The 12229-nt window shown below is 37.6% G+C and overlaps 2 protein-coding genes across 2 annotated transcripts in view; one reads left to right on the forward strand and one right to left on the reverse strand.

Moving 5' to 3' along the window:
• Positions 1-5332, reverse strand: part of LOC150078312 (solute carrier family 49 member A3-like) — a 148008-nt gene extending 142676 nt beyond the window's left edge. The window contains exon 1 of the mRNA XM_090385249.1: positions 5291-5332. The gene's annotated coding sequence lies outside the window, so the exon portion shown is untranslated. The remainder of the gene's footprint in view (positions 1-5290) is intronic.
• The window catches only part of LOC150078313 (hemocyanin C chain-like), a 42104-nt gene that overhangs the window by 5083 nt on the left and 24792 nt on the right, over positions 1-12229 (forward strand). Inside the window, exon 2 of the mRNA XM_090385247.1 lies at positions 7790-8007. Coding sequence (XP_090241373.1) covers positions 7790-8007 — 218 coding nt within the window. The remainder of the gene's footprint in view (positions 1-7789; positions 8008-12229) is intronic.

Consider the following 12229-nt stretch of genomic DNA (forward strand, 5'->3'; position numbering starts at 1 on the left):
GACGCAACTTTTCATTCTTGCCTCAGGTACTAAGATGGCTTGGCTTGGCTTGGCTTGGCATGGCCCTGCCTGTGATGTGATTTATCGTCATTGCGAACGCTACTCTGACAGGGAACTAGACATGTGGACATGTGGACATGTGTGTGTATAGGTAGGGTGGCTCCTAGAACGTCCGTTCAAATCCACCTCGTTTCTTTGTACGTTGAACAGACTCTGCAAAACAGGCCAGCGTGTAGTAGTGCAATGTTCGTGTAGTTTAATGCATGTTATGTTGTTGTGTTATGCTGACCTCTTAGCTACCGAGAAGCAGCTATCACCAGGAAGGCTGCTTCTAGATACTCGTCCACACCACGGGAAGGTGGGCCAGTTCCAGTAGATGGGACGCATAAGGTCTCAGGTTATGAGACAACAAAAAAAAAAAAAAAAAAAAAAAAACCCTCTGGGGGCCCAATCCAGAGCTTAAAAAAAAAAAAAAAAAAAAAAATAATAATAATAATAATAATAATAAATAACACACGTGTATATATATATATATATATATATAAAATAATAATAAAAAATAAATAAATAAAATAAAAAAAAAATAATAATAAATAATAATAAAAAAATAAATAAAAAATAAATAAAAAAAAAAAAATAAATAAATAAATAAATTAATTAAAAAAATAATAAAAAAAAATATAAAAAAAAAATAATAAAAAAAAAAAGGGAACTAGAGTCTCTTCAGAACGAAAGGCATATCTATGTCCCCTCTCGTGTCTAAGGTGATCCTAGGGATATGAACGATGTTTCCTTTCTTGTCGCCGGTGAGGATCGCGCAATGGAGAATCGTTCGTTGTATCCTCCTTACGATCAAGCGGGTTACGTTACACAACCCGTCTGATATGCAGAGATTCCGGATGAATATCACCAAACAGCCCTCTTTCAACCATAGATCGTGAGTTGGAAGTTCAGAAGGGGACACACTGTTGATAGATAACTCGAAGGGAGGATTATGGCTTTTCCTAATTTGAAAGGATATGTCCAGTTCAATAGACTGTTTTGAACGTGTTCTTTGACCCCAGACATATGTTCCGCTCTGATTTTATTTTGATTACACCTTATATAAAACAATCGATTGTTCTCTGCTTTCAGATAAGCCGTTATGATATAATGCTCAGTGAGCCTTTACAAACACATCTGATTCAATTTCGAGTCCTTTCGGAATGTCAATCTGTTCGCGTAATACAATACTGAAACCTTCTTCTCCGTATGATCGTTTTGTTTCAGTGTGTAACTCCATCCCGTTTCTCTGCTGGGAAACATCGGAGGGAATAACATTGGGTCTAACTGAGGATATTTCAAACTCATTATCTGGCTTTCTTGATCGCGTTTCGGATAGACTCGCAAGTCTATCTTTTTTGACAGCTGGCCGTCCTTCGACACTATAATAGCAGCCATTCGTTACAGGTAGGGTTGTTGTAAATTCGCGGGTGGTCTTTGGGATTGCGTACGGGTTTTCGTTCATTATACTTTGAATAATTTCCAAGACATTAGTCCTTTTCATTCTTTTAGCTCGTTCCATCAACGCTTCTACGTCGTCATAAATGTAGATTTGGCAGAATTGTGAAACGTCTTCTACGGACATTAAATTCGCCGTTCCTTTCACCATGGCACCTCCTCGTATTTGCATCGTATAAGGGCCACCGCCAATTTGAAAGTCCGTGTTTTCGGCATTAAAAGACGTGAAGGTGTAAAGGTTGTTGTAGACTCGAACGTTTTCTCGGAAGTGTCTCTCTTTTTCCGTGTTGTCAAACAACAAAGTCTTTAAAGCGTCTGGATAGGCATCTCCTATCGGCAAACATACCTTCCCTCAGTGACAACACGAATGTGCAGGTCTTCAGTGACAACACAAATGCGTGGGTCTTCCAAGTTCGCCATGAAAAGATTATCCGCCGCAATGTTGACATTCATCTACCATATCACCTAAATCGCAATTTGGCAATAGAAGCCTTGCGCCAATAAATCCCACTCCAACAACAACAGTAATATGATACTTCAGTAGTTTCTTCGTTATCAGGATCTTCTGAAGATCTTACGTTACGTCTGGGCGGTTTAACGGTTCGCTGAGTTTAGCCTGTTCTTCGTCCATATCAGCTACCCGCTTCTTGTGGCGTTGATTTTCCACTTGCTCCGTCATCACTGAACTTATTCTATAATTAGTTCGTAACCTTTCAGCATGTTTCTCTCTATATTTCCGTGAAGACTCATGACAGCGTCGTGTTCTCTCGGAATTGGTGATTGCCAATCTAGGTCACGGCATTCTGTTAATTACTACGTTAGTACGTATGATTAGCAAATTAAACGTCAAGGATTCCAGACACACATGTACAAACTATACAAATATTTAAAATATTTACAAAACATTAAACTATTTACAAATATACAAACTATATCGGGTTCCTTCATAAGCTGACATTACAATGGAACATTAAATGATGCCTAGCGTGGTCATGTTTATACTGTGAACGCGTGCACGAGGTTGTCGGACATTATGGCCTGACCTAGCCCAGTGGTCAGGAGCGAGAGTGCATAGCACGCGTTCCTTGAGTGGACCGGGGTTCAAGCCCGTGACTACTAAATACGATAAATATTTGTATTGACGATTTATTGTAAACTCTACTGACTTGGTTGTCGTGCCGGAGTATAAACAGAAAATTTATTTTATTTTATTTATTATGAAGGCTCGAATAAGTGGCGTAACTTCCCCGCCCTCTTCTCCCATTGGCTCGAATAAATATCACTAGTAATTATTATTATCATTAGCCATATGGTGCAAGGAAGCCTGAGGCTTTTGTTGCACCAGCCAAAAGAAATAAATTTCTGAGTTACCCTGAGTAAGTGAGAGAGAGAGAGAGAGAGAGAGTCAGAAGTAGAAGGGAATCACTAATAAACAGAAGAATGATGATATCCAGTTTCAGGACCCTGGGTGTGCCAAGTCCATACTTACCATATGTGAGTCATAGTGTGCATAGTGCATAGTATTAGGGTCAGGCGCCACCTGTGGTTTCCCACATCTGCGCCATATGTTCGCTGTGAAGGAATACAGTACTACTGTAAATGCCAGAAAAGTGTTGTGTGTTGTATATGACATATTGCGTTAGGTTCTGTTGTGTGTCCTGGCATTTGGCCGCAGGGCCCCTAGTGGGACTCCACGTTGCCCGCACACACCACTAGGAGGTAGCCAGTCTGCCCATTATTCTCTGGCTTGTCTCCGCCAGGGTCGCCAGAGCTTCCTGGACGGAGACAAAAAAAAAACAAAAAAAAAAAACAGAAAGGTAGAGTCGGTGAGTCACTGGGGTAAATAAGTTATTATAAGTGACACTTATATGTAATATCAATTTGTTTTTTCTGCCCTTTAAGAGCTAATATATGCAGGGCCATGCAAGTGTGGGGGGGAGTGCATTGGATACGCAGCATCTGGGCCCCCGATCTAGGGAGTCCCAATCGAGGGAACCATCAAAGTCTCAACATAAATAAACAAGGCCCCTTAACCCCTTTTGCATCCGGATCCCCAAATACCTTTGCACGGCCCTGAATATATGGTCTGATGAGTACCGGCAAGGTCCCGAAACGTCACCTTAATGCACAGGAACTTAGTTATTAGCTGAATAAACTATCTTAATATTCACGTGCTATAAGAATGGTCATTACTAAAAGTATAATTCAGTGCAATTACTTTAATTTCGTATTTGGCGCCTCCGTAGCCAGGTGGGCAGGAACAGTAGTGCATAGCACGCGCTTCTTGATTAGACCGGGGTTCGAGCCCGTACCCACCAAATACGGAGGATGCGGTAGGTCAGGGAATGACCACCGCATATTCCCAGCCCGGATAAAGGGTGAGGGTTGGCGTCAGGAAGGGCATCTGGCCGTAAAAATTGCATGCCAAAACAATAAAAACGCTGACCCCATATAATAATGGGAAAAGGCGAGGACAAAAAAAAAAAACGAAAAAACTTTTAATTTCGTATTTAAAAAGAAATTCATTAAATCATGGTTAATATCATATATTCGATTTATGGTTGAGGTTTTCCTAATAATATACGATTCATCTTCGTAGATGCAAAACTGGACGCCAAAACTGTGAACGGTTCAAAACGGTTTTGATGCATAATAACGGTTATGCATAATAACGTTGTTTTCTATTGAAATAATAATATATACTTATATATAATTAATATATAAATATTAATTATATATTTATATTAATATATAAATATATAATTAATAATACTTAATTATAATAATAATACTTAATAATAATAATAATAACACTGATAATAACGTTGTTTTCTATTGAAAACAACGTTAGTATCAGTGGCGTAGCTACCATGTAGATAGGGAAGGAAATTGCCTCCGGACCCTTTAGGAGCACGGCGTCTTTGGCTGTCTCCTCTTTTTGCAATTTTCATTAATTAAGTAGGGATCCGAACATGTTCTTTGATTCCTAGCCGGAAAAAGGGTAGCTACACTACTGGTTATTATGTAACACTAAAAACAATACACTGTATTATCATATTGTTTTTAGTGTTACTTAGAATTCATAAAGTTTTAGCAAAGTATTTTTCTGTATTTTATTTTAAAACTTTTTAATAAAAATGTAATTAATAGAAGTTATTTCTTATATTCATTTGTTTTATTTTAATTTTATAAATACTACTTTTATTATTCTTCTGGTTTTATTTTATTTTGTTTTTTCATTTATTAACACTTAATATCGATGGCACAATATGATAGAAGCTTTACTGAGTTTAATTAATAGACAATATTATATTCAACCAATAAAAGTTGCTCTTTAGTTACTGTGCTTAACGTTTCTCTATAAGCAAGCAGGAATAAATTCGTGCTTGAGTTTTACTGAGACGTCATAGTGATATGTTGCACATGATCAGCAAAAAATGGTTTCACGCGCCTGGGTTGATGTTAATAACCTCTGTCAACGTTTGCTAGGTCTCTCTCTTATGTACCCCGTGACCAACTTTAGAGGTGACTGCGACCTCTAACAAGAAGTAGAAGTAGCAATAGCATCATAAGGAAAAAGAAAAAATGTCATTGCCATGTTTACCAACTAAAAGGGAATTTACGGAATCTAAAATGACATGAATTTTGTTAGGCAAAAATATATAATATAAAAGTAACAAATATATTTATATGAAAAAATATAAAATATGGTAAAAGATATAACACGATATCAAGAATGGGCAAACACTGTTTGATCTAATAACATTCAGATAAAAAAAAAAAAAAATACCTCGAATAGGTTTCCAATCAATGTTCAATAACATACAGGTGGTTATATCGCCTTTTCAGATATACGAGTAATGTAATTCCAAACTAACTACACTTAAACCAAGTTAAAGGTATTAACATAAATTCTGTCTAACTTTATAGGCCTACTGCTTGCACTCTTAGGTCTTCAACTCTATCAATGCAAGTAACGTATTTCACAAAATTACGTAATTTCAGAAACAGTCACTAGGAAGAGAGATGCATGAATGTTTTACAATAGTTCCGTGAGAGAATTAAAATAAATAAATACGCCAAAATATAAATAAATAAAAGATGTAACTACCATTAGGAGTAAAGGAGGGTTGCTTTCGTAAAGGTCACTACACTGGTCTTTGATGATGTTACCAACAGGTGGGCAGCTTAAATGGGAAACATTCAAGGAATTAATCTTGGAAGCTACTAGGCTTTTCATACCAATTAAGAAATACTCGGGGACGAGCCGTCCCGATGATGAAAGAGGTGCACTGCACCTGGGCGCCTACGTTCAAGGGGCGCCTGAAAACCTGAAACTTACATACAAGTATGAAGAAAATTTTAAAGGGGGCGCTGAGAAAAATTCTATTACAGTAGCACAATCTCTCCAGGGCTGAACTGATTGACAAGGCTCTCATCATGTACTCCCTCCTATCATATCTGGCAGAATTGCAGACACTTTCAAATTTAACTCTAACTATCAACTTTTTCTCAACATTGCCCTGTACCTGTTAAGTAATTCCGCATATTTCCTACTCTTAATGTCTTTAGTGCCAACGTGTACAACAAATATCTCCTTTTGTGCCCTTAAAAGATAATATCCGCTGTACAAAGTTATCAACTTTTGCTCCTGGCAGACACACCCTTGTCCTATTCCACCTGTCCTTTTTGCACAATATATTTTTCATTTCACCTAACAATAGAATAACCAACAATAACTGACTGCTATGGGACCAGCGCATTCTGCCTTGGCAGTTGCAGCTCTGTTGCCTGATGCACAAGTGTGAGATCTGGCATTGAGTTGGGCAGCTGAGAGCTGGACAGCCATCATTTTAATTACAGGTGCTGAACTGAAATGCCAAATATCCAAATGGAAAGCAGATACCTGGATCGCCATATCCAGTCATCTGCTTTGTGAAAATAGTGTTTTTCAGTTGCAAAACATACTAGATCTAGATTAAGGAGCACCTGTCCATAGGCATGATCAGTTACAAACTTTTTGAAGTATATATCAGCATTCGGCAGAACATCTGATAAGGAAGGATTCTGTCAGATTGAGAGAGAGAGAGAGAGAGAGAGAGAGAGAGAGAGAGAGAGAGAGAGAGAGAGAGAGAGAGAGAGAGAGAGAGATGTAATGGCTGTGTCAGGAGCAAAGCTAAGGGGGTAATCTGATCTCTGCTTCTGGGACTCTCCAGCAGTACTTCACCTGGAATGAAGTTGAAGAAGTTTTCCTATCATTAAATGAATTGTAATTACTATGTAGGGTACATCTCTCTAAGCCTCTATATGTTGAGCGACTTGGCCATTTCTGTGGCTCTGCGTTTTTTTCAGCCGCCCTGTATGGACGAAAAAAATACAGAACAACATGTAAATCGGCAGTTAGCACATATATCCATAGACAACTACAGTATACGATATATGTTTGCGTGGGTAACACAGTGGTATCATCACCGTCCTCCCCACCCCGGGTGGAATAGGCCCGGGTTCGAATCCCGTCGATGACGCGAGGAACTTTAAATGGGCTTTTTTCACTCCATGGCTTAGTTAGTCGGTCTCAGGTGTAGATAGCAAAGCAAAACAGACAAATCGACCATAGAACACACGCAAATAACAGACGTAAGACACACAGCACGGCAGAGGAATTTAATTATTCGGATGGCCTAAGAATAATAATATTTAGTATATGATATATGGATATTAGCAACAACCGCCAGTGCCTTTAAAATGTAATAATTTGAATATGCATTTGTGCTTGTTGATAATCGTCCGTGATCGCCAACCCGATCCGTGTTTGCCACTCGTTAGAGGCGTGTACGTTCGATTCCCGTCAATGCGTAGAGAAAATTGAGAAAGTCTCCTTTGCCAGACGCTGCAGCCAGCTGCTCTCAGGTGGAGGAAGTAGGGTTTCCCGTAAAATATACTGGATTTTTCACCCTAAACAATATGCAAATCTGCTCGTGAACACATATTACTATATACAATACGGATATGGACAATAAGCTCCAGTACCTATAATAACAATAATAATAACATGAATTTGTGAGTGTTGTTAGCCTATTTGAGGAGTCAGATTTCTTCGACAATAGTGATTTGACAATATAATTTTACATTTATGCACAATAGGGAAAATGTAATTTAATGCAAAATTTTTACTTCAAATGTGTTGTTAATGTTTTTTTTTTTTTTTTTTATGGCTCGTCATATCAACATTGATACTTATAGTTTACATCCAACATATCTCTCTATATGACTTTCTTCTCAATTTCAGTGGCCAAAACTTTCAGCGAATTCCTGGATCTGGCCTATCAAGCTCGAGACTATGTCAATGAGGGACTCTATGTGTTTTCTCTCTCCGTGGCTGTACTTCACCGAGATGACTGCCGGGGCGTTAGCCTCCCACCCATTCAGGAAGTGTTTCCAGATAAGTTTGTCCCAGTAGAAACCATGTACAATGCCTACAAGCAAGCAACTATAACTGATCCGGAAGTAAGCATGAATAATGAAAAGTAATTTCAGTTAGTCAGCTTAGCATTAGACCGATCAGAAATAAATATTTCTAACATAATTAGGCCTGACGTAGACGAGTGGGCCAGGAGCGTGAGTGCAGTAGCACGAGCTCTTTGAGTTGACCGGAGTTCAAGTCCTTGACTGCTAAATACGAGTAACATTTGTATTGATGATTTTTTGTGAACTCCACTGACCTGGTAGTCGTGCCGGAGTATAAACAATAACATTTTATAATAATAATAAGTATGGAACAAGTAATGACAATCGCGATCATCTTGTGAACCACCAGCATAGCTCCAGAACCTCCATAAGAACCTATCAGTAATAAGCCTCCCAGAGAACACATACATGAAACTCCAGAAAACCGCGACCCTAAACATTTGTAGGACAGTAAGAAAGTTCTTCGACCAACAGTAATAATAATAATAAAAGAAACCGGATACAACCAACTACCCCATGTACTTGTTACCAGTACTCGTCACGGGACGAAAAAAATCCCATAAAGTACAAAAAGGTTGTTTTTTTTTATATATATAATAATAAAAATTTGTAAGTAAGCGTCTCTAGTACTGCCTGGGGTTCGCCCTCGTGGGTAGCACAGTTGGTAAGATCGCCGTTCTCCCCGCACCGGGTGGAAAAGACCTCAATTATAATCCTGTCGAAATGGGAGGAATTTTTATGGGCCTTTTTCACAACGTGGCTGAGTTAGTCGGTCTCAAGCGAGGGTAGCGTGGTTTTTCCTCCAATAAACTCGGGTTTTTCGTCTAGCAAACAGAAAATCGACCTCAGAACACACGCAATTTACAGACAATATAGACTGAGCAATATAGCCTCAGTCGCTGATGCTCCTAAAACTCAAGAGCAACAACAACAACAACAACAACAATTGCCTGGAGTTCGTACTTGTAATACGGTACACTTTCTTTGATCAACTAGTATTTTTGCGCTAACTTCTAATATATTATCCTATCGACCTGGCCGTGTCTATGAGTATACTCCGTCTGGGTAATCACCCTGCATCCCGCGGTGATGTGCTGTGTGGTTGTTCCTAGGGCCAGGTGGCATCATCGACATGTGTCATCTGTCACTCCTGGTTTGTGATGTATTTAATGTAGTTCTTAGTGTTAATTACCTGGTCTTTGATGGCAAACATGAATCCTTCAGTTTCGGGGAAGAGCCTCTCGCTTTTCAGCCATGCGATCAAAGCCATCCCCTCTCTCTGTGGTCTTGATGGAAGTCATTGTGGTGTCTGCCCATGGAGTACCTTCTTTGTCCATCTTTCTGTCTTTGTTTCTTCTGTCTATGTGAGTGGGATCTCCTTGTTGAGAGTGAGCCGTTTATTGGCGATGTGTTTTCCTGGATTCGATTCTTAATTGCCTTATTCTGTTGTTGAATGAGGTCCCTCTTTCCTTCCGGGATATAGTCAGTTTATCAATGGCGTTGGAGGTTCTTGGTAATTATTATCCTGGTCGATCTCATAATCTTCTCCGGCTCGGTGTTCGTCAAATCTATAATCTCAAATGGGGTAAAATTAGTAATGGGACTGCGTACGAGTTTGTTGCTCTGACATGTCCCTCCATTCAGCTTTGTTTTCAGCAGACTCCTCAGTCTCAGATAGTATTTCTCAGTCAGGCGGGCTTTGGTCTCCTTGTATTCTAACTGTTGAGCTTGCATCATCCTAAAATATTTGTAAGTCTCTCCCTTTGTCATGGCTTCAAACATTTACATGGAACTCCCGAAAGCCGCGAACCTGAACACTTGTAGGATAGTCAGAAAGTTCCTCGACCAACAGTAATAACAATAACAGTAACCGGACTCAACCAATGACTCTATCCATTTGATACCAGTAGCGTCACGGAGTGTAAAAATATCCCATAAGGAGAAAAAGTAAAAAAAAAATAAATAATAATAATAATAATAATAACGCATTTTCCATTTAGTGTAGAGATTTTAAAAACAAGGAAACTAGGCAAAAATTCAAGCACATCACTTTGTCTTTAATTTCCATAAATACATCTGATTGCAACCTAAATCTTATCGTATCATTATTTACAAAATGGTTTAAACAAAAAGAAAATAAAAAGAAAAAATATATAAGAAACGTGTGTGGCTAACGCCATTTTTCAAGAGTTAAAAAAAAAAAAAAAATGTGATTGAGAAAATCCTAAATATTAAATTTATTATTATTATCTATGTAATCATTTGGTTTAAAGCAGCAAAATTTAAACGGAAAAAATGTAGAAAACATACGTACACGCATAAATTCCAACCAAACATCATCTTCATCAATGTTTCCCAACCTAAGGTTTGCAATACCAGTAAGTCCTAGAGAATCTGGTTGGGTCGCGAAATTTTTGATGAAGCTCAAGGATAGTATTAAAAATAAAATAAAATATAATAAAAAATAATGCACCAGGTTGTTTTTTTTTTTTTTTTTTTTTTTTGTAAATTCGATTTATAATTCGGCTTTGAAATATTAAGCTATTAAACAAAATACAATATGGATTAGTGCTAGTACTTTTTTATTTATTTTTTTTTTTTTGTTAATTGCTGTATATTTTGGATATGAAAATTCGAGAAGCCAAAAAAAGATAGATTCCTCTGTGTCTGTAACTAAAACTTCTAAAATGATGTATCGCCGATTTTTTTTTTTTTTTTTTTTCACTTCATTAAAAAAAAAAAAGGAAGTTCCGAAATGTTGTTCGACATCACAAGACTAGATCTGGCCGTTTAGTCTTGCTGCTTTCCGAAACTAGACAGCAAGACCATAAAATCGGTGGCCTTATGTTTTGCTGGCGTGAATTTGGATAATTGATTCAAGTAAGTATCTACGCTATTGCAGTAAAAGTGGGTTCAATATAGAAAGGAGCCCCAAGAGCTTTTTTTTTTTTCCATTTTAATAAAATAAAAAATAAGTTATTTGATGAGGATCAGGAGAAGTAGGAGGAGCAGGGCCGATGTCTTGTAGTTTCGTTATTGCACTGACCAAAAGAAGAGCAATTGACTAACCCAACTACACAATTATTTTATATTTAACTCATGTTAAATACAAAATACCGTTGTTTAAGAAGTACTTTACTTCATAGTATGTGTTATACCGTCCGTCTGCAGGATTGATTCTGTTAGAGAGTATTTGGTCAAAGTTTTCCTTATAATCTATTCTCGTTTAGTTGTCTCAAGCGAGATAGTAACTTCTTCCTACCTAGAAACTCTGACTTTTATCCAGAAAAACAGACAAGCCCACCTTTATAACCAAAACAAATCCTCAACAAATCGACATTAATGGAAAATAATTTCGCTTGGCAACAGTCTCCCGAAGGAAACATGCTAAACGGACGTGCTGAGATAAACATTTGTCTCCTCAGAATAGAACTCCTACTTCAACGGTACCAAGTGGCCCTATGAGAGGAACTCACTGAGTCAGAATTTCTTTTATCTTGCCTACGCCTACTCTTACAAGTATCTGAATGGCCGACATTCGGCTCGCTATCTGAGCGCTGACAATGCACTTTGGCCTACAATTATAAGCAATTATCTTCTGACAGTTAAAAGGTAATACAGTAACTGTGAAATTCTAAATTCCGGTATACGTATTTTTTCAATATCTGTTATTATCTTTGTCTTTATCTTTATCTGATATTATTATTATTATCTGTTTTAATACTATGTGTGTAACTAATGCTTCAAGTCTCGTTATCAATAATTAAGGAACAAAATAGCAAATGCTTTTTACATTATGAGACTCATCACTTTAATTAGCATGGTGTGATGAACTTGAATATTTAAAATGATATGGAAATTAAAAACTAAAAATTATAACATCCACTCTGTGAAAATTGTGCACTTCTTCGCATTTGTTCGTCAGCGTTGGTGTTATTAAATTTGGAAGTAGTAAAATAAAGTCAGAACGGGTGAGTTTTGATGTCATCCTCCGTTGGTCTAAAAGTCTGAATGACAGGAAGACCAAGGAGACAGAAACAACTCAATATACGCTACACTGCTTTGAGATTGAAAGAAATTCTTTTTGTTTCTTTAGAGAATGTAATTATTTTTAAGCTTTTAAAAATAATTACATTCTCGTTTACAGTCTTATTACCTGCTCCAACATTTAATTATCAATTCCGGCACTCCGGGATTGAGAGTTGCCCGATTTTAAAGAGTTTACAGTATTTGAATTTTAAACAGTTTAAAGTGTTTGCTG

Source organism: Mastigoproctus giganteus, chromosome 11, assembly GCF_048544385.1.
Source record: "Mastigoproctus giganteus isolate SK-2022 chromosome 11, ASM4854438v1, whole genome shotgun sequence".
NCBI classification, from domain to species: domain Eukaryota; kingdom Metazoa; phylum Arthropoda; class Arachnida; order Uropygi; family Thelyphonidae; genus Mastigoproctus; species Mastigoproctus giganteus.